Source organism: Neomonachus schauinslandi, chromosome 1 (genome assembly GCF_002201575.2).
Source record: "Neomonachus schauinslandi chromosome 1, ASM220157v2, whole genome shotgun sequence".
In the NCBI taxonomy this organism is placed as follows: domain Eukaryota; kingdom Metazoa; phylum Chordata; class Mammalia; order Carnivora; family Phocidae; genus Neomonachus; species Neomonachus schauinslandi.
In genome coordinates this window covers 161,880,169-161,903,861 of record NC_058403.1, presented here as the reverse complement: position 1 = coordinate 161,903,861, position 23,693 = coordinate 161,880,169, and the positions used below count along the sequence as shown (strand labels likewise).

The 23,693-nt window shown below is 42.6% G+C and overlaps 1 protein-coding gene across 1 annotated transcript in view; it reads left to right on the top strand.

The window, feature by feature from the left end:
* Positions 1 to 23,511: 23,511 nt before the first annotated feature.
* The window catches only part of SYN2 (synapsin II), a 198,629-nt gene continuing 198,447 nt past the window's right edge, over positions 23,512 to 23,693 (top strand). Inside the window, exon 1 of the mRNA XM_044916385.1 lies at positions 23,512 to 23,690. Coding sequence (XP_044772320.1) covers positions 23,512 to 23,690 — 179 coding nt within the window. The remainder of the gene's footprint in view (positions 23,691 to 23,693) is intronic.

Here is a 23,693-nt window from a genome sequence, read left to right as displayed (position 1 = left end):
GGAAACCCGGTGAAGGGCTGAGTTGACTGAGAATTTCTCTGAAGGCAGCAAGATCAGTTTGAGGGAGAAGAGCTTATTTCAATTAGCCTCCCTTTGCTGGAGGGAGAAGTGTTTTGGCTGCATTTCAAATATTCCCTCACTCTCTTGGCCCTCTCTGAGGCTGCCTCCTGGGTGGAACCTTGTACCCCTCTCATCACCCATCTGGCTTTCTGCCTTAAATCTCCTCTTATCCATAGCTGAGACCCCCCCCCCCCACTCCCTACAGCCTTAACAACACCCTGACTTTAGGCAGAATCTAAGGACACCAAGGACAGAGGAGGAGCATCATAATTACTGATGAAGCACTATTTTCACGGCTTCCATTTTTTTTTTAAGATTTTTTTAAAAATTTATTTGAGAGAGAGAGAATGAGAGAGAGAAAGCACATGAGGGGGGGAGGGTCAGAGGGAGAAGCAGACTCCCCGCCGAGCAGGGAGCCCGATGCGGGACTCGATCCAGGGACTCCAGGATCATGACCTGAGCCAAAGGCAGTCGCTTAACCAACTGAGCCACCCAGGCGCCCTCACGGCTTCCATTTATTCTGTATTTACTACGTACTGGGTACTATGCTTAGAACTTTACATGTGTGATCTCATTTAGTCCTCCAATAAATTTCAGGTAGGTTCTGCTATTACCCTCATTTTACTGATGAAGAAATTGAGGTCCAAGAGAGTTATGTAAATTGCCAAAGCCCCCTGAGCCTCAGCTCAGGATTGGACATCTGATCCAGGTTGAATCACTCAGATTCTCTCTCCCAGAAATTGGGAATTGGATTTGAGATGCTTGATACTCTCTACTGGTCACTCAAAATGAAGACATGTAAACTTGGGAGCTATGGGGTGGTCATTAATGGTTAGGTACACGCAAAGGCAAAAATTCTGTAAAGAGAAAGAATGAGGCAACACAAAGAAAGAGGCTATGGAGGAGATGAGAGAGACCCCCTGGATTCCCCAGTGAGACTTCTTGCCTGTGTTAGTCATGACTCTAGGATGTAAATAGAAATCTGACTCCTACTGGCTTAAATGAGAAAGAATCAATCCATTAGATCTAAGAATAACACTGGCTTCAGGCATACCTTGATTCAAGATGCTCAATGTTGTTGGGAACCTATCTCTGTTCTTTGGATCTGCTTTCTTTTGTGTTGGTGTCAGCTTCAAGCAGAGGAGGGTGGGCTAACTTGTAACAAGTTCTTAAGTGATGCAAATGCTGCTGGTCCAGGATCACATTTGGAATAGCAAGGACCTAAGTCAGAGAGGATGAGGGCTTGATCTTAGGTTAGTGGCAGTGGGATGGAGAGGTTCCAGATTCTAGAGCTATGAAGGAGATGGAATTGATAAGATTAGACAATGGTTTTGATATGTGGTAAAATCAAGGATGAATTTCTAAGTTTCTGGTTTGGGTAACTAGACGGCAGAGTTGGGGGATTTTCTTTTCTCGGATCTACATTTCTTTCTTTCTTTTTTTTAAAGATTTTATTTATTTATTTGTCAGAGAGAGAGAGAGCACAAGCAGGGAGAATGGCAGGCAGAGGGAGAAGGAGGCTCCCCGCTGAGCAAGGAGCCTGATGTAGGACTCCATCCCAGGACCCTGGGATCATGATCTGAGCTGAAGGCAGCCACTTAGCCACCCAGGAGTCCCATGGATCTACATTTCTTATAAAGAACTTGCATTTAATTGTGCATTGAAGAGGGGATAGAAAAGAAATTGATGATACCGTAAGGAGACCAGGTAAGTAAGGAGGTATTTTAAAATATGATAAACATATTTAACTTTTGATGAATAAAATATACACTTTTCAGTTGAATAGTTTCTTGGGTGTGATCCATGCTGAATTGTTACAAACTGTTCAGCTGCTGGAATCCAACAGCATTCCCACAAAGACTTAATAAAATATGGTATTTTTTGCTCCTTGTTAATTTAAGAACTAATCATGGTATAATGCTGACCAGGTGTGACATACTGATTTCTGTTTAAAAATAGTTTCCAGGGAGCTGATTATGAAAACATAAGGCGGATAATGTGCTTCTTTCAATACTGAACCCAATTAATTTCAGTGACTCATAAGTGCTAGGGTGAGAAATTAGAATATTAAAGTTACATTTGTTTAAGAAAGAAATCATTTTCCTTCTTCTCAACAGACTTCTAATTGTTTTGGACATAATTTTCTCTCTGAAGTCAGGTTGGAGAATTCAGTAAAACTAAAGGAAGCTTCATCCCCAGAAAGAATATCCAACTACCTGGTGACAGGCCACTGGCTGAGGAAGAATTGATCACCCTTTAACAGGAAGCAATGATGATAATAGTTAAAACTTACTGAGCTCTTTCATGTACCACACACCTTGTTGAATTTCTCACCACACTCTGAGATATGTGCGTTTATTTTATTTTATTTTTTATTGATTGTACATTTATTTTATTTGATTTTTATTGAAGTATAAGTGACATTTAACATTGTATTAGTTTCGGGTGGACAACATAATAATTCGACGTTTGTCTACACTGAGAAATGAACACCACAATAAGTCTAGTTACCATTTGTTGCCATACAAAGTTAAGAAATTTTTTCCTGTGATGAGAACTTTGTAAGATTTCCTTTCTTGGCAACTTTAAATTTGCACTACAATGTTATTGACTATAGTCATCATGCTGTACTTTATATCCCCATGATTTATTTATTTTTATATCTGGAAGTTTGTACCTCTTGATCCCCTTCACCCATTTGCCTGCTCCTCCATGCCCCCTCCCCTCTGGCAACCTCTAGCTGTTCCCTATTAACTACCAGTTTTGTTTTGTTTGTTTCATTTTTTAAAAATTCCACCTATAAGTTAAATCATACAGTATTTGATTTTCTCTGACTGACTTATTTCACTTAGTGTAATACTGAGGTAGGTAATTTTTTTTAAAGATTTTATTTATTGGGCGCCTGGGTGGCTCAGTCGCTGGGAGTCTGCCTTTGGCTTGGGTCATGATCCCGGGGTCCTGGGATTGAGCCCCGCATCAGGCTCCCTGCTCGGCGGGAAGCCTGCTTCTCCCTCTCCCACTCCCCCTACTTGTGTTCCCTCTCTTGCTGTGTCTCTCTCTCTCAAATAAATAAATAAAAAATCTTTTAAAAAAATAAAGATTTTATTTATTTATTTGAGAGAGAGAGAATGAGAGAGAGAGCACATGAGAGAGGAGAGGGTCAGAGGGAGAAACAGACTCCCCGCCGAGCAGGGAGTCCAATAGGGACTCAATCCTGGGACTCCAGGATCATGACCTGAGCCGAAGGCAGTCGCTTAACCAACTGAGCCACTCAGGCAACCCCTGAGGTAGGTAATTTTAATTCCCATTATACAGATGGTGAAAACAAGGTTTAGCGAGGTTCAGTGATTCGTCAAGTTGTTTCAGATGATAAGTGACAGAAATGACACATTCATTCTGGTCTGACTGCTTGCAGAACTATGATCCTGGAAAAATCTAGCTCTGAATTCTAGAATGTCAAACAAGGGAATATAAGGTACATCTTCTGAAGCTTACGTAGGAGGAAAGCAAAGTTCAGGTGATTCCTGGTCTAGTGTGGTTTCTGATGATGCACCACACTGCCTTTTACTGCAACCGGCCAAATCTATAAAGTTAGTGAAATGGATCTGATTTATAATGCATATAAGTGATTCCTTGTTGGTATGACTTTGAAAGCCCTGGGAAGACTGTTTTCCCCAAGATATGCTTCCCCCATTAGATGGTCTCCGAGGTTCTACCATTAAATATTAATTCCTCTGAGTTAGGCCATTCTTATATCTTTGTTAAAATTCAGTTGCTCAGGCATTCTGAAGTGGATGTGTGCACACCCTTTCCTTGAGAGAGGTTTTAACTGGGGAGAGGGAACCAAGGGGTGGGGGGAACAGGAGCAGACTGAGATGAGTCTTAGGGCAAAAGAAAAGGAATAAGGAAAAAGTTGAAAAATAGGGGGTCTGAGAACCTGAATGACAAATCTCTCAAACTACTTTTTTTTTAAAGATTTATTTATTTATTTGAGAGAGAGAGAGAGAGAGAAACTTAAGCAGACTCTGTGCTGAGCGTGGACCCCGACATGGGGCTTGATCTCACGACCTTGAGATCACCTCCTGAGCCAAAACCAAGAGTCGGATTCTTAATCAACTGTGTTACCCAGGCTTCCCTCAAATTACTCTGTTGAAGAACTGATTTAGACTAAAAGGGGACTCTTAGAGTTAATGATAAATTTTTGTTTTGAATAGAGATAAAGACAACATTAAGCAGACCTGATTTCTCTCACTAAGATCGCCTACAAATACAATGTAGATATACGGCAGAGTTACAAAGAGCTTGGAGAAAAAGCCCTGAATCTGACACTTCCTTATTTTCTGACCCTGAGCAAGTTTCTCCACCCCCACTACCCAGTTTTAGTTTTTAACATGAGTTGCTGTCAGGTGGGGCAAGAGAGGAAGGGCCAGAACTGAGAACTGATTTGGCTGCTGTGTAGATGATATTTTTGAAACACTCTGAGTCTGTTCTAGCATTAAATCCTCCTAGAGCTTATCCATGCTGGACATGCTTCAAATAAAGTTGACATTAAGCATTCTTACAGAGACTTCTCAATTCCCAGCAGCTTCTCTGGTTCACATTCCTCTCCTGTTAGGGATCATTAGTGGAACAGCCTCAGTTGTCCTTCTTAGCATTCTTGTTTGGCCAGAGAAGTCTCAACCACACACTTTTTCTAGAGGGGTCCTTTGTCACCTCTGGGTGAAGCAGAAGGAGAAATAGTTTACATAATGGTGTGATCACAATGATGCTTCAAACTAATTTTTCTCCAATCACCACATTTTCCGACAGCTGGTTTAGAAGTTGTTACCATTTTTTTTTTTTTAAGCTGGAAGGCTTTCAGTTATAGATCTGAGTTTATCAGAGCATTGCTTTAAAGAGCACATTTAAACAGAGCTTCAGATTTTAAAAGAGATAATGGGAGCTATTTTACCAACGACACAGACTAGAAAGAGGGTGATTCCTCCTCTGAGGAACCTAGTGAAAGATATTAATTGGGAATTTCCCCAATTAAACTCATGGGTGAAATCCCTCATAAGACGTCTTACCTTAGATTGTGGTTCAGCTTGGGACAGACCTGTATGTGTGATAAACCTAAGTGATAGACCTATTGACACAGCTGATCAAAGAGAAAAGCCTGACAAAATAGTCAAGGCCCTGACCACTAGCAGGCATTTATGTAGTTGGTGAAACCAAGGGTTTGACATAATTCCTCAAACCTTGGATATAGTTGTCTCCTGTTGTTACAGGGCCATGATGGGAAAGAAGAATGAGTTGATTCAGATAAAAACTGGAGATAAACAGCCTTCTGCTATGAAAAGAATATGGGTTTAAGAGTCAGAAGTACCTAGGTTAGAATCCTTGCTTTGCTGCTAACTAGCTAGGTGACCTTAGGGCAAGACCCTACACTTCTCTGAGCTTCAGAATCCTCATGCATATGGTGGGATTGTGTGTAGGCGGATGGGACGAGAGGATGCAATGGAAGTGCCAAACACAGGGCCTGGCAAATGACACAGTTCTGGCCCTTCCTCTCTTGCCCCACCTGACAGTAAGTATAACTTACTAAAGTTTGGGGAAAAAAATCTAAAAAATGCATTGAGCTCCTACTATATCTTAGGCCATTTCTAAGTGTTGAATACTCACTCAAGAATACAACTCAGTTTTCTAAGACACAAGTTTTCAGTACTTGGGTTAAGAGTAGTTTTAAGATCATTTCCTGGCATCTACCCCTAATCTCATTCATGATTTTTCATTTGGCTTCACCCATCCGATGTAGTCAGGTCACTCTGGCCATACCTCAGCCCACTTCTTAGACTCTGCTTACCAAAGAAGTACAGAAAGCAGTCTTTGATACAGTGTAGCTTGAGGGTATCACACAAATCTTAAATGGCTCTTATGGCTCCTCATTGCCTCAGAATCAATGAATAATTCTTAGCAAGGAAGGCAGTGTTGTGGTGAAGAGCCTTGCCTCTGGACTTAGCTGGGTTTGAATCCCAGCTCTGCCCCATCCTTCCTGTTTGACCTGGTGAAGCTACTCCACTTTCTGAGCATCAATATTTTCAGTGGTAAAAAAGAAAAAGGGATTATAATAGTGAGAGTTTCATAAGGTTGTTGAGATTATGTAAGATAATGCATGTGAAGATTTCAGCATGGGCCTGGCACACATCAATCATATAGTGTTTGCTATTGTTACTATTTATTATTATTACTATTATTATTTTATATTGTTGATTTTTTAAAAAAAATTTTAGAGAGGGGGAGACACTGGGGGAGGGAGGGAGAGAATCTTAAGCAGGTTCCATCCCTAGCATGGGACCTGATGCAGGGCTTGATCTCATGACCCTGAGATCATGACTTGAGCCAAAATCAAGAGTCAGATGCCCAACTGACTGAGCCACCCAGATGCCCCTTTAAATTTAATTTTATTATTATTTATTACCACTTGGTTTCAACTTGCTTGTTTAGCCTTATTTTCCTCCAGCCATACTTCACACAACACCATGCTTCAGCCACTTTGAAATACTACCAAAAAATGCATTGAACTGTATAGCGGTTATAGTTAATAATACTGTATTATATAATGCAAGTTGCTAAGAGAGTAGATATTAAATGTTCTACCACAAAAAAGAAATGGTAATTATGTGATGTGACACAGGTGTTAGCTAATGCTGTGATGATCCTTTTCAATATATAAGTGTATCCAACCAACATGTTGCTCAAACTTATACAATGTTATATGTCCATTATAACTTACTAAAGTTTGGGGAAAAAAATCTAAAAAATGCATTGAGCTCCTACTATATCTTAGGCCATTTCTAAGTGTTGAATACTCACTCAAGAATACAACTCAGTTTTCTAAGACACAAGGGCTCATGGTCTAGTTAAAGTCTATTTGCTGTTTCTGGAAGTTTCTCATACTTCTTTGTCATCATCTCTTTGTAGATGCACTTCCTGCTGCCTATCAAGACCTTTCTTCCTTCTCTCAGTGGTGGTCTTGTTTGTCCCTTAAAGTCCAGCTTGATTGTAAATATTTCCTGATCCCTTGAGGTAGAACTGAATGTTCTTTGCTCTTGGATTCTATAGCACCTCACATATAATTCTATTATAGTACTTATTGTATCATGGTGTTTATATATCTGTTCCTGCTACTACAGTGGGAGCTCATGGAAAGCAGGGGCTCTGTCTCACTTATCTAACAATTATTTACTAAGCCTTATGTGCCTGGTACCACTACACATGCTCATACATCAGAGAACTAATGCATGTTCCTGCTCTTGAAGAATTCATAGTGTAGTAAAGAAGCAGCCATTTATCCATCAAATTCAATTCAAATTGTTATAGGGCATACCCATATCAGTCTTATTTGTCTGTACATTCCTCATACCTAAACTCTGTGAGTTGGCTTGATTTGAATTCTGTCACCAAAAACATTTCCCTTAATGACTGGTGATAGTGCTGAAATTTTACCATTCAGTTTGTTTCCTTTAGGTCTTTATTAATCAGGATTCTTTTGGTTGCAAGTGACAGAAACCTAACTCAAATGAGTGTAAGCCAAAAAAAGGAACTTACCGGCTCACCAAGGAAAAGGTGAACAGCCAAATTATGTGAAAAGACAGGGGAATGTGCATTTCAGGAAGAAGTGGCATCAGAGGCTCAGTGCATTTTTGCCTTATAGTTACCACCACCATCAAGATTAGTTATTAGGGGCACCTGCATGGCTCAGTCGGTTAAGCATCTGCTTTCGGCTCAAGTCATGATCCCGGGGTCCTAGGATCGAGTCCCACGTTGGGCTCCCTGCTTGGTGGGGAGCGTGCTTCTCCCTTTCCCTCTGCTGCTCCTCCTGCTTGTGCTCTCTCTCTCTATCAAATAAATAAATAAAATCTTTTTTTAAAAAAGACTAGTTATTATTCTTTAATTTAGTTATTAAAAAAAAAAACCCAGAGAAAGACTCTGATTGGGATGGCCTGGGTCCGGTGAACCAATTAACTACAGTCAAGAAAGTGACTCATGTGAAACATGGCAGCCATGTGGATGGAGTTGGGAGAAAATACCCAAGATAAGGTTGGGGAAGAGGATGTTATACAGATTATGCAATTAAAAATTTCCACAGGGTCTTAGACATGGCAGGTTTTCAGAACTCCTTGGAAAATCCATGGTGAAAGGGGTGTTAGACCCATTCTTAAACCTTATTAGCTGGTGTCTTGTGGGTACTGATGATGGTCAACTGAGAATCAAGCATTATGGATGGTACCCAGGGAAAAATAGCAGCATCAAGTAATGAGAGTGGGAATGCAGTAGAGACAAACTTGTATCTTCTTCTGTTGGGGGCCAGCCTTATCTGAGTCCTCCTTAATGGAGAAACAAAGTCCTTAACTACTTATAATGATTATGCAAATAAAAAATTATTCAGGAGCCCTAAGGTCCAAAGTCCAGAGGAGAGCCCAGATACAAAATCCCAGAAGGGGCCAGAGGCAGGGATCAAAGTCTGGGAATGGAGCCAGGAGTTTAGACCTAGGAGGTAGATTGAATGTGTAGGCCGGTTAGATAGCAGTGGGGATCGACTGGCCTTGAGGGATTGCCTAAACTATCAGCTACCATTTATAGCTTGCTTTTAAGGTCTGGCAAGAATGTGTTATGTGGGTGGGCTGGTCTCATTGAAAGGTCCAGGGATGGAATAGCCATGGCACAGTGCAAAATGCACACTTTGAACTCTTACCATGAGCCCAATTGAGCCATAATTATAGATTAGTATATTTGGAGCCTTAATGGAATTTTCCAGGAGAATTCAGGGCCAGATACCCCTGTGCAAGTCAACAGAAATCTGTAATTCTTGGGTATCAGAGGCTTTAGGAAAGAAAGAGAATAACTGCAAGAAAGGATTTGAGGTATTTGTTTCGTATGGATCTTCTGAGATAAAAGGAGATGACTTTGTGACTGTCACGAGAAATGTAGACGAGGCCTCACAGGTGTCAAGCTTGGGAAGTCAGAGATCTAGGACCCTGTATTTATCCTGCACAGCCACTAAGCTGTGACACACACTCTCTTCCCGGCACATGCAAGGTGCCCTTCGTGCATTTACTATATGCCAGACATTGCCCTAGCATCTTTCATGCATAACTTCTTTGAACCTCAGAAAAACCCCATGAGGGAGTTACTAAAATTGTCCCACTTCACAGATGAGAAATGAGGGCCATAGAATGAAGTTAATTGGTGAAGTCACACAGCTAGCATAAGGTAGATCTGGAGCTTGAACACCAAGCTCCACGTGATTGGTCACCTCACTAAGCTTCCCCCACCCTGCTTTTAACTCCCTTAGTTACCAACTTTATTTGTTTTTACACATATCCCTTCAATGCCCACAGTTACCCATTCAGCTAGTACCCAGGGTCATATTGATTATCACTAAAAAATAACTTTGTTCTTTTTTTTAACTTGAATTTTTTTTGAAAACTAAGTAATATAGGCAGATGGCATAAAATTTAGAGATACAAAGAGCATACAGTTATTTCCTATCACCCAGTTATCTTACTAAGCATGTTAAAAAGACAGCAGATCCAAAATGGAGCCACTTGTGCTAGATCCCATGTCAGCAAACCAAGACTTAATACCTAATCTAGTTGCAGTTTCAATCCTAGTTCCAATCTAGTTACATTCAATCAAGAATGTAAATTTTTTTTAAAAAAGATTGATTGATTGATTGATTGATTGAAGTAATCTCTATACCCAATGTGGGGCTTGAACTCATAACCCTGAGATCAAGCATCACATACTCTACCAACCAAGCCAGCCAGGTGCCCCAGGAATGTAACCTTTAACCAGTCAACGTGGAATCACCTGGTCAGGACTAGTGAGATAATCTGCCCAATAGACCCCTTTCATTCCCCTTAGGAGGGTGACCTTGCCTGAAACAATGGATTCTTTGCTAATAATTTCTTCTTTCTGCCCCCTTTCTGCCTTTAAAAACTTTTCCTTAAACAGTATGGAGGTTCCTCAAAAAGTTAAACATGGAATTACCCTATTATCCAACAATCTTACTACTGGGTATTTACCCAAAGAATACCAAGATACTAATTCAAAGGGATACATGTGCCCCAATGTTTATAGCAGCATTGTCTATGATAGCCAAATTATGGAAATAGCCCAAGTGTCCATCGATTGATGAATGGATAAAGAAGATGTGGATATATATGTATGTATTCATATATATATGTTCGATATATATTCAATATTCCATATATATATTCCATATATATATATGGAATATTACTCAGCCATAAAAAGAATGAAATCTTGCCATTTGCAACACATGGATGGAGGTAGAATGTATAATGCTAAGTGGAATAAGTCGGTCAGAGAGACAAATACCATATGATTTCACTCATGTGTGGAATTTAAGAAACAAAACAAATGAGCAAAGGGGAAAAAAAGGGGGGAGAGAGAGAGAGACAAACCAAGAAACAGACTCTTAACCATAAAGAACAAACTGATGGTTATCAGAGGGGAGATGGATGGGGGGATGGGTAGATTAAGGAGGGCACTTGTGATGAGCCCCAGGTGATGTATGTACATGTTGAATCACTAAATTTTACACCTGAAACAATATTACAACTGTATGTTAACTAACTGGAATTTAAATAAAAACTTAAAAAATCTTTTCCTTTTCTATAGTTTAGCAGAGCCTCGTTCTATTGCTTGATAGTATGCTGCCTTATCCATGAGTCGTTGAATAAGGTAATTTGATCTTGAAATTTACTCAGCTGAATTTTTGTTGTTTAAAATGCATGAGGTTTAGAAATCATTTGTATTTTCTTTCTTTCATGTTATTACCTATTTGCTATAGAATTGTTTTTTTTTTCTTACTAATATGTAGAAGCTTTTATTATAAGGGAATTAGTCCTATGCCTGTAGCACGAATTGCCAGTATTTTTTGCAGTTTCTCTTTTTGCCTTTTGAATATTGAAGGTTTTTTTCCATGGAGAAATGTTTTGGCGGTCTAATTTATCAATTTTTAAAATTTTATGACGGAGATATGTCATCCTTAGACAGCTATTCCTTACTCCAAGATTATAAAACAAAATACCCTACGTTTTCTTCTATTACTGTTTTGGTTTTGATCCACCTGAGAAATTTTTGATGTAATGTGTGAGATACGGATCCAATTTAGCTTGATAACTTTCAAGTTATTCCAACAATGTTTGTTGAATAATCTTGTTCCCCACTGCGTTGAAATGCCACATTTATTCTACACTAGATTTCTGGATATATATAGCTTACTTCTGAGTTTTCTGTTTATTGACCTGTCTCTCTTTTTTTAATTTTTTAAAAAATATTTTAAATATTTGACAGAGCAAGAGAGTGCACAAGCAGAGGGAGTGGCAGGCAGAGGGAGAAGCAGGCTCCCCGGTGAGTAAGAAGCCTGATGCGGGACTCAATCCCAGGACCCTGAGATCATGATCTGAGCCAAAGGCCGATGTTTAACCAACTGACCCCCCCAGGCATCCCTATTGATCTGTCTCTTGATGTGTGAGTACCACATTGTTTAAATTACTGTAGCTCAATACCATGTTTTAATATCTGGTAGAGCCAGTCATTCTCTTGCTACTCTTCCTTTTCAGAATTCTCCTAGCTATTCCTGCTTGTTTCTTTTCTTTTCTTTCTTTTTTAAGATTTTATTTTTAAGTAATCTCTACACCCAATGTGGGGCTGAAACTTATGACCCTGAGATCAAGAGTCGCATGCTTTACTGACTGAACCAGCCAGACACCCCTCTGCTTGCTTACTTTCTATATTAATTTCAAAGTCAGCTTGCCTAGTTCCCCCCCAAAATCTGTCAGTATCTTTCCTATTGGAATTACATTAAATTTACAGATAAATTTAGGGAGAAATGACATCTTTATGATGTTGAGTCTTCCTACCCAAGAAGAAGATATAGCTTTCTTTTTTTAAGTGTACTTTGGTGTCCCTTAATAACACTAATTTTTTTCAAATAGAATTTGAATACATTTTTTTAAGTTTACTGATGGATAATCTATCTTTTTTATTGCTATTATAAATATTTGTTCCCTTCCTCTGTGTTTTCTAACTGGATGTTCTTTTGGCAACAATTTAAAATCTCCACTGTGGCAGTATTGCCTCAAGCTATCTTGAGAAACATCATATCTGGTTTGAATTGGGTTCCAGTTCTTGCTGCCAGCTTGCAGGCAAAACCTAGGCCACTTGAGACAGAGGTGGCCTCTGAGGGTTCTGGCCCAGGGAATGCCCTATCCATTTACCCTAAGACCTTCTAGAATGGGTGCCATGGATACTAAAACAGGTTGATGATGTTATATATGTTATAAACAACTATAAATCTGTATGAATTGAATGCCTTTTCATCCACTGTAAGGTGTCTGTCCACATCAGGGCAGAATATGGCAAATTAAAGCTTATGCTGCTTCAAGCTGAGACTCTTTAGATAGATTTTTCTTTGGTGTCCTGACAACTGGTCACCTTGAGGAAATTGATGGAGCATTCAGTATTACACTTTCTAAAGATGTGACATGATTTTCTCCTCAAATCACAAAAGGCAATAGTATCCTCCCAGAAAAATGGAATCTTGGGCTGGCATTGGAATTTATTGATGTTCATTAGCATTCTTAACCAACATTAATATTTAATGAGCACCTGCTATCTATGTGCCATCCTGTGCTGGAGCTCTGGACACAAATGAATAAAGTCACAATTCTTGTCCTAGAGGAGCTCATGGTCAAGTGGGAACAGTAGGCAGAAACTCACTGTAATGCACTGGCTTAAATACTCAATGGAGTTAAGATCAACATGCTCTGGGAATGCAGAGAAGGGGGTTGTGAAATTATTTGGGCTTAGCAGTATTGGCTTTTGAGCTGAGCCTTGAAAGATAAGAAGTAGTTTGACAAGGGTAGCAGGTGGTACGAGTAGCCTGTAACTCTCTACTTAAGCACTAGCTTTGGTGAAGAGATATGTCTGGCTCTTGCAGGTTGGTGGGGGCACTAATGCTCCCAGGAGCAGTACTCAACCAATCTTGAGTGGGATTTGGCAGATAATTGCCCTAGTTTTCTCACCTGTTGAGTGGCATAACTCCAAGATATGCTTTACAATATCTACCAGGGTTGCTGAGTAGGTTTGGACCCCAGCCACCCAAAGTGGTAACCTGCTCAGTAATGTACCTTTTCCTGGCTTTCTTCTCTTCCTGGTCTCACTTGTCCATGTCCCCACTGGGGCTTCCTGGGAATCACCTCTGAGCAAACTATTTGCCCTCAAATCCTAGTTTCAGGGTCTGCTTCTGCGAAACTGACCCAACAGAGCAAAGCATACGCAGAATGCATTCCCAGAAGAGGGAAGAACATCAGTAAAGGCACAGAAGTATGACAGCATGCCTTCTTTTGGGCCTAGAAAGCAGTTGCAGATGATTGCAGACCAGTTCAAGGAAGGCTAGGAGATGAGCAATTTGGAGAAAGGATGGTGGATTAGAATGGGATTTTTTTTTTTTCTATCCACCCAGTGTGAAGCCCAACATGGGCCTTGAACTCATGACCCTGAGATCAAGACTTGAGCTGAGATCGAGTCAGATGCTTTTTTATTTTTTTGAGTATTTGAATATTTTATTGCATACTACAATAGAACATTTCAGTAGGAATCTTCCTACTATTTCTTCACACCAAGGAGGATCAGTTGGTTGATTTAACACTGAAAGTGTTTTCCAGAGTGGGGTTCACATTATGAAACAGGAACATGTGTTATATGACACTGATTACAATTGCAGAAATAATCCCAAACAAGTATCACACAACCAAACTATTCTTATAAGTTTTTTCCATCCTGCCCTTGCTCACCTCATTATTTGAGTTATTCTAGTTTGAGCACTGATTCTATCTTCTAATAGAAGTCACCTTTATACGCTTATAGTCAAGTATCAGAAAATGGAAGTATGCCCGTAGAAGCAACCATAGGAAGTCTAAATTCATAAATGTAACACATACACCAAGAGTCCCATGCTTAATTGACTGGAGCCACCCTGGCGCCCCTAGAATGGGATTTTTAAAAGGCCCTCAGATGATTTGGTGGTGGGCAGGGGCACGGTTTGGGGAGCAGGGAGAAAGAAGACCTTCATCTTCTCCCTGGTATTTTTGCCCAAGGCTTGGGGCTCCAAGCTCCAGCTCTGTAGAGCTATAGGGCTCAGGCCCTCACCTGGGCAAGCCTCACGCCTTCCTTCTGATTAGGTAGCTGCCTTCATCACCTGCCAGGCCAAGCCGTTGCCGGGATGCAGCCGCGGTCGCTGGAGGTGGGCGGAGCTCGGTCCACAGCCGGAGCTGTTGCCAGGCCCCAGCGGCTGTCTATCCCCGGCGGCTGCACAGACGGAATTTTCCTCCCCGCAGCTGCGCCTTAGCACTCACCACTTGCCTGTCTCCGCTCCCCGTGCGGGGCTCATCTGAGGCTTTCTATTCAGACAGTCATTGATATTCCCATCCTGTTGTTGGCTCCTGTCAATGGAGGAATTGGGAGGCTTTTGCAGAATAGGCTGGGGGAGAACCAGGTGTTTTTCCTGTCTGTCTGGATACTGAGAGGTGTTTTTGTTTTTTTGTGTTTTTTTGTGTTTTTTTTTTTTTTTTGAGCAGGTTTCGTAAGCAGTCTTTGGCCTTCTTTTCTTTTCCTTCTGCCTTTTATTTTTTAAAGTTTTTTTAGTTTTTATTTATTTGACAGAGAGAGAGACAGCAAGAGAGGGAACACAAGCAGGGGGAGTGGGAGAGGGAGAAGTAGGCTACCCGCGGAGCAGGGAGCCTGATGCGGGGCTCGATCCCAGGACACTGGGGCTGAGCCACCCAGGCGCCCCTCCTTCTGCCTTTTATTCTTTCATCTTTCTTCTGCCCGTCCTTCCTCCTGCCAGGCCCTGGATGAGGCATTCTGGATTCAGAGATGACTTGGTTGAGATCTCTGCCCTCAGAAAGATCTCAGTTTAATGAAGGAAACAGAACATGACCCAATAATTACAATACCATGGGCTGAGTACTACAATTGAGTTATTTATGTATTTTAAGTATTTGTTGAATGAAGAAAGAAAAAAAATGAATGAATGTTAGGGCATGGAGATGGGGGGCATAGGCAGGGAGGGCTTCACAGATGTGGTGGTGCATGAGCTGCATTTGGAAAGACTGGTTATAGTCATGAGCACCTGCTAACTACCAGGCACCATGCGAAGTCCTTTTAGCTCGAATCCTCATGACAACATGATGAAGTAGATAGTCGTACTCTACAGAAGAAGAAAACATCAGGGAGGTTAGATAAATTACCTGAGATCATAGATCTGCAAATGGTACCGTCAGGATTCTAAAATAGCTCTGTCTACTGCAAAGCTTGTTACCAGGTGTTCCACTGCACCGTGTTGCAAGGCATGGGGAAGGGTATCCCAAGCAGAGGTTGCAGCTCGGGCAAAGGCTTGGAGGCACACTAGAGATGACATATGGGATAATTTTCTGGAACCGTCGGCTGCCATGCTCTCTAGTCCCGAGCACTTTCCAAAGTGCTCACTGTGGCTTGTAGGAAAAGCAAGTGGCCAGTGAGTGTTCAACTCTTCCTCCTAAAATTGTCAATTAGAGTTTGAATCTCAGCTCTTCTGTGACAGGCTGTGTGGCCTTGGGGAAGTCACTTCCCCTCTCAGAGCCTCTGTTTCCTCATTTGTTTAAGTGAGAGCATGATTCTTACCTTGTAGAGTTGTAAGAATTCAAGGCAATGTGTGAAACAATCATTACAATTGATTTGTTCAAGGTGACTTTAGGATACCCAGAGGGGTTGGCTGAATCATCAGGCAAAGGGACTTTTAGATAATTGGATGGGGGAATGCCTTCCATCCTCCAAGAAATGAGAATGCTGGCAGAAAGCCTACTGCTAGCTTGCTTCAAATGGACCAGAGCTATTTTGGAGATGAGAAAAGACATTCTATTGACACTGGCAGTGTAGGGAGAGGATAAAAACCAAGGAATAGGAAAATGGACCCACTTCTGATCAGGAAAAGGCGACAGGCAAGCCAGCCAGTTCAGTTCTCCAGAGGGCCTCCAGCTCTGGCAGAGTCCTGCAGACTCTGGGACTCAAGGGAGGGGATGAAGAGAAAGTGCTGATGGGCTTTCAGGCTGAATCACACTCATTAAAACAACAGTCAAGTGTTCGACCTTGGACTATGACTCTGTTTTGCTTGGATCCCCGGAGCTGGCTGTTTTCGAGAGAAGAAATGGGGCCATCTGCTCAGAGCTGGTCCTGGCACTAAGGAACCTTTCCCTGGGGACAGCTGTGCAGGAACTCATACAATGTGGTGTCGAGGATGGGGGTGGGGAAAAGATTCTTCTCAGTGTATGGATACATTAAGAAGTTATGCCATTGATTCCTTATGGCCTTTCACCAATAAAGAGGTGGATGTCTTTTTCACACAAATCCTCAGAGATTATAACCACATCTTCAAAATAAATATTCACTTAGAAATCATAGGTTTTGAGCCTATGATTCTCTATGACCTCTTCCTTTTACACCTGAGGATACTGAGACTCAAAATGAAATTGACTTCAGAGTATTACATAGCTATTAAGCTATTAAGTGGTGAACCAGGGATTCAAATATTTGTGTCCAAATCAGAACATCTGTTTCATTATATTTCTTTCTTTAAAATAATTGCTGTCATGAATATGTGGCAGACATTGTATTGAGCACTGTTTATAAATGATCTCACTTAATTTTCTTAAAAAATTCTGCAAAGAACGATTAACCCCACTTTACAGATAAATAAACTGAGTCTCACTAAAGAAATTTCATGAGATTGCTTTGCTAATAAGCAGCTGAGGCAGAGGATAAACCCATACGGGTCTGACACTAAAAATCAAATTGGTTCACAATCTAAGCGAAGCAGAGATTACAAACACAACAGCTCATTCACTGGCATCTTGTAAATATCTCTTCCTACCACCTGGCAGGAGCCTCCTTGAAGAGGAACTGTAACAGAAGTAGAGGGAGGGAGTTGCCTTCTATACCCACTCCGTACAGAAAGCTCAGCACTGTCCCTGGGGTGGGTTGAATGCTAAGTGGAAAGGATGCTCTTTCACTTATCCATGAAGTGGCATGAGGAAGCAACTAGAAAACAACCTCTGATGAATCCTCTGAGTTTCCCAGGGAGGGGAGACCCACTCTGTGCTGCTCCTGTGTGCGTGACAGTAAGGTTCCTCTATCACCATGGCAACAGCCAACATACCCGCATCCCACAAGAGGCCAAAGCAGCTCTGTGGGTAACTGTGGTCCAAACTGGGTGGGAGTAGGAGTAGGGTGTATGGGGGGAGGGGTGTCTCATAAGCTTGATTCTTTTTGCTTGAAGCTAGCTTGTTCCTGGGGGCAGGAATGTTTATACAGGATGCCAGACCTCCTGTGTCTGCAGGATTTGGGGCAAAGGGAGATGACAGGGAAGCTGAGGAGAGCCCAGGAAGGCACCTTATTTCTTCTGTGGCTTCCAATGAAATGTATTTATTAGGCAACTGCTGATGAATGGCACCTTTCTAAGGGGCCTGCTAGTGTACTCTAATGGGGAGTCTCATGGGCTTTGTAAGCAACCAAACCTGCCTTCCAGCTCTGCAATTTTTTAGTTATAAGATGTTGTGTTAGTATAACGTCTTTGAAGTCCAATTGCTTCAATGGTAAAAAGGGGATATTTAACAGCTCCCTTGAGGGAGATTAAATGAGATAACACATGGGCAATTTCTTGCATGTGGTCAGCATCTAATCAGTTGTAGTCATTATTGTGTCCCCAATATTGCCAGAGAAATGGAAACTTGGCAAGGGGACCATCATTGACTCCTTTAAGTCACGGGAAGACTTGGAATTAGAATTCATGCACCTGTTTCTCCTGGGTGCCTCTGCTTCTCTCTCTCTCTCTCCCTAAAGCCATGCTCAGTGTTTGCTCCCCAGACCCAGCCCCTGTATTCCCTGGCTCAGCCTGGTGACATCAGGTGCTTATTTCCCCCTGGGGGCTCTACTCGCAGAATCTCACAACACTAGACCCTGGGGATCACCCAGCTCATTTTCCAGGCCAGGAAATGAAAGCCTGAAGAGAGAAGTGCATTGTTCAAGGTCACCCAGCAAGGTAGAAGCCATTAGTTGAAGTGATTGTTGCATATATTTTAGCAGGTATGACTAAGCCTGGGAGTAACTGCAGAGAATCCATCTCATGCTTTCCATGAATTCTCTTGGGTATGTAACTTTAGGATAAGTATGTGTGGGGAGAGTCCTTTTTTATATTTTAGTTGTGGTGCTGGCGAGTTCTGTGATGCCCCTGGCGTCAGAAATATTAATAGCTAACATTTGCACAGTGATTTACTGCTTATAAAATACACTCATAGACTTGATCTTATTTAGTCTTCATAATAGCCCTTCAAGGTCATTGTGATCATCATGCCATTCTTCTACAGATGAGAAAACTGAGGCTGTAAGTGATCTGTTCAAAGTTACACAGTTACCATGACGTAGATTTAGTAATTAAACTTATATTTGTGTGATTCCTAATCATAGCAAACTGGCCCACCTGACATGGCTAACTTTGGAGAATTCAATGTCAGGGACAGAGCTGTCCTCTATCCAGAGGTGGAGGAGGAAGGTATCCTCAGGGTTGATTATCAAGAAGGGCCACCTGAATGAAGGTGACAAACTCAATTCAATTGCGTTCTCCATATGATAGGTAACTTGAGCGCGGAAAGCAATATTGATGCCTTTTCTGGTTAACCTTTTCACTTTCAAAGTGTTCCCGTATTATCTCATGAGAGGCCCAAGGCACACCTGTCCCTCCCTGTTTACATGAGAGGCCCAGAGAGCTGAGCAACTTGTTGAAAATCACAAAGCCAAGTAGTGATGGAACTTAGAGTTTCTGAATTCCAAATTCTTTCTACATCTCTTTAGGGCAGGTGGGCCTGAATGGGGTCCCCTGATCACAAGAAGCAAGCAAGGGCCAAAGGTGGCATGTTCTAGCAAACTTCCTTGTTTGAGAGGACACCTGGACAATAAGTGTTTGGTCAGGTGGCTTGGTGTGCCGGCCTTTCTTTAAGCTCTGTTTTTGAGCTCTGCCTGCCTTTCTCCCCGTGAGCATTCTCTGCCGCATTGTTGTTCAGGGGAAGAGAGAAATCAGAGAGGCGATAAAGCATTTAAATTGGTTCCTGATTTTAGCAGGATTCTTTCATCTGCAGTTGCCAGATGTGTGCCTGTGTTTACAATTCAGTGGGAAGATAAAGATTACGCAAGGACAGGCCTTATAGAGCCCCGGGCTTCTAAAACTGGGAGAGACCTCTGAAATTCCGACATTTGGCTTAGTTGGACCCTGAGTGATTCAGAAAGGTTGGGGGAGACCCTTCCACCAATTGCTCTGGGAGAAATGCCTTCTACCTAGAGGTGGGAATGGCCAGTTGGTCTCAGAGGGAGATAGAGAGAAAAGGCCTGAACTGTGCCAGAATTGTGTATTTTGTAGAATTTCCAAGCCCTGCTTCCCTTTCAATTCCAGAGAAAAGGCAGGACATAAGATAAACTGAAAAGTGTTATATTCTTCCTGCATCTGGAACCTGGATTCACAGGTAAGGATAAAGGAAAGATTTTCATGGGGCACCTGGGTGGCTCAGTTGTTAAGCGTCTGCCTTCAGCTGGGGCCCTGATCTCAGGGTCCTGGGATTGAGCCCTGCATCAGGCTTCCTGCTCAGCGGGAAGCCTGCTTCTCCCTCTCCCACTCCCCCTCCTTGTGTTCCCTCTCTTGCTGTGTCTCTCTCTGTCAAATAAATAAATAAAATCTTTAAAAAAAAAAAAAGGAAAGATTTTCATATGGCTCCTTAAAAACACAAGCCCACTTACAAGCAAGTGTCTTTGCATGCTGCACTGACACTTCTCAGCAAGGACTCAGAGGAATATGGAAAATATTAGTTTAAGCAGATGTGATTTACAGTTGTGCCAACTAATCAAAATCTTCTGCTCATATACAACTGATTAATGATGACACATTCCCAATTATAAGAAAATAATCTGTTTTTCCATAAGAATAATATTCTTATTAAAACCTACCAGAAAATAACAATAAATTCATGGACTATTTGATAAATATTTTTCAATGGTCTTGTAGGCTTCCATTGTATCAATGAAGGAATCTAAACCTAAGGAGTTCTTTGGGAATATTCTAGTCTAGCACCCAAGACTGGGACACTAATTGTGTGTTAGATATTATATCAGGCTTTGTAGAACATTTTGAGAGAAGCAGAAGAAGAATCCCTCACCTTGAGGTGCTTGCCATCTAAAAAGAAACCTGGGTAGACACTAACAACATAAACATGTACACAAGTCCAGCCTACAGAGCCTCCTTACAAATATTTAAGGGCATACTTGAGGCCAGGAGTATTCTGCAGTTCAAAAAATATAGTGATAACACAGGCGAGGTCATTGCCTTCAAGGAATAGAGCAATACATTCTCATCACTTATCCTTCAGCTTCCCTGTCTTTGCTTTTCCTATCCTCTCTGTCTTGATTGCTTTCTCCACCACGTCCTGGGTATCTGAATTCCACCCATTTCATACGGACTGAGCCCTACCTCCCCTGTGAAATTCTCTCATACCTCAGAGATTCTTTCTTCGTCTGGCTCTTTTAACACTCACTGCCTGCTCCACTTTCTGGTCATTCACAGACTGCTGTGCTATTGCTGGTTATGTGTTCACATGTTTATGAGCTGTCTTCTTAAGGGCATAACTTGGGTTTTATTTATTCTCAAATCTTCTTTATCCATGAGTGCTTAGCATAATACCCTGCATGTATTAGGTACTCACAACATGTTTTTTAAGTGGTTGTTTTTAAAATTATACATACACTACAAGCTTAATGGTTAAGGGGTGTTACTTAGTGAAATATAAAAAAAAAAAGATAACCCAAACATCTGAAAAATTGAAGTGATAACAGTATATGAAATCCCATCATTAAAGATTCATGCCTTTGGAAAAGAGTCATCTGATACTCTAAAAAATACAGGAAGGGCAGTACATTAAATTAAGTTTATTTAGTTATTAGTGATATATGTTTTATTCTCTAATAGACACAAGAAATGAGTTGGGTAAGAGTACAGTTCAACTCTCAAACAGCTGAGTCCATACTGCAAGCCAAGGACTGTGCTTCATGTTAGGGTCCAAGATGGCTAAAACATAATCCTCTCCTTGAAAAGCATACATTCAAGTCACCAGAATATTTTATTATAATTTTTTAAGGGGCTATGACAAAACCAGACACAGGTAATGAAACAGTCTACCTTGGAGGATTGAGGGAAGGCTTCCTAGAGGAGTCATCAACTAGCATTCCTCCAGGCCTTCTCTGCCTGAGTGCTTTCCCCACTTCACTGCTGGTAGTCTTACAGCTACTTCAAGACCCACTTCAAATGTCACCTCCTCTGAGAAGCCATTCCTAAACCTCACAGGCAGAATGATTCCCTAACTCCTTGGTGCCCCTAAACCACTTTGCCCAATGGTATTATAGCATTTCTCACATCTCATTGTGGTTAATTGTTCCTGTGTCTATCTTCCCCATTCTCTCCTCTAGCCCTCATAGATTGTGAACTTCCCACAGACAGGGGCTACTTCCCATTCATATCGGTCTGTCCAGCACTTACCACTGCCTGGCACATGGTGGATGGGAAGACCACTGTATTATCATAGTTGGCTGGAGACCTCTTGAACATCACTGGGTCTCTGGCTCAGAGCCGGATTGTGCATCTAATAGGTCCCAAGTCAAGAGCCAGCTGGGATGTAGGAAGCAAGAACTGCCTACCAATATTAGTGTCAAGCTGCTCATTGATTCTATTCAGTCCAATGGATACTTACTGAGAACTAGCTCACATAAGAATAAGAATCCAGCCACTACTACTAGAATACCTACTGTGTGCCAGGTGCTTTATATACACAATCTCATTTATTCTGCGTAACAACTTTGAAAAGTGTTATCTCCCCATGGCATAATGTATAAACTCATTGAATCACTGTGTTGTACACCTGAAACTAATGTAACATTGTGTCAATTATACTAAAATAAAAAAAATTTTTAAAGCATTATTTCCTTTTATCAGATAAGGAAAAGAGGCTCAGAAGCTAATTTGCCTGAGGTCACACATCACCCAGAGAGGTCTGAATGTAAAGTACTATATCTGCTGTGTCCTGTTCCCATACAACACATGGATTAAGTATATCTCATGAGAGGTGAAAACAAAGGTCCAGAGGTCATACCAGATTTAGGGAGTGCACACGGAAAGGTGATAATCTGAGGTCTTCATGGAGGTGGAAGCAGATCTAGCCAATTAATGAACTGGAAAAACAAATGGATTTTGGAGAGATGAACTTCTTGGTACAACATAGCACGCACCACTGCCTATCAGGGAGGCAAACACAGAAGGGGTGGGGGACCCTTAGATATCCCACTTGGGGAGAGAGGGTCTCCAGCCTGACACACGGTTTCTTCTCTCTGATCCATGAGGAGGGGAAGAGAAGAAGGTGCTCTTAAGTGAGCCATCCCTAAAGCGCAGGCACCAAAAATGCGCCCGCAGACCCGTTGGAGGGATCTGTCAAGTCTCTGTCACAGAATGGATGAATGGGTGGGAGTGTGGGGAGAGAGGATGTCTTTCTCACCTAATACTGAGGAGGGAGTAGTTCTTTTTTGTCTCATCATAGGAGTGTGTGTGTGTTGGGAGCGGGGGGAGGGGGGGAGCAGATTATTCCTTCCTCCATCACCTGGAGGTTAAGGAGATGGCACCTTTCTCCCAGCTTTGGGAAAGGAGGTGGTTCTATTCTTTCCCACTACAGGGAGTGTGTGCGTGTGTTTACGTGCGCGCGCGCCAGGGGGAATGGGTCCTTTTTCACCTCAGGGTGGGGATGCTGACACCTCTCTTTCTTCCAAAGGGAGTGGGGACAGTTTCCTTCGCCTCCATCTCGGGAGGGACATGGCTCTTTTATCCCCAACCAAAAACGGGTAGGGGTCTCGGCTCCCTTTTCCCTATTCTCGGGGAGCAAGACTGGCTCCCACGCTCTCTCCACAGAGCTCCGCTCAGGTTGAAGGAGGCCTGGCAATCCCCCGACCCAAATCCCCAGACTAGGGGCCCCACGGCTAGGTGCGGGCGCGCAGGCTGCGAGTCGGGGGCGGTGCCCGCTCTGCGGAGCGGGGCGGGGCGAGCGGTGGCCCCGCCCCCGGCCCCGCCCGCTCCCTGGCGCGGAGCCTCGCGCCGCCCGGCCCGCTCGGCCCAGTGCACCGCGGGTGTCTGCTGGGCTTGCTCGCCGCGGGCCGGGCCGCAGCCGCCTCAGCCGCCTCAGTGCCCCAGCCACCGCCGCCTCAGTCTCGCCCTCCGCGCCACCCGGCCCCGCCGTCCCGCGCGCCCCCAGCCCCTCAAGCCAGATGATGAACTTCCTGAGGCGCCGACTGTCGGACAGCAGCTTCATCGCCAACCTGCCCAATGGCTACATGACCGACCTGCAGCGGCCCGAGCCCCAGCAGCCGCCGCCGCCGCCCCCCGGTCCCGGCGCGGCCTCGGCCTCCTCGGCGCCCCCGGCCGCCTCGCCGGGCCCCGAGCGGAGGCC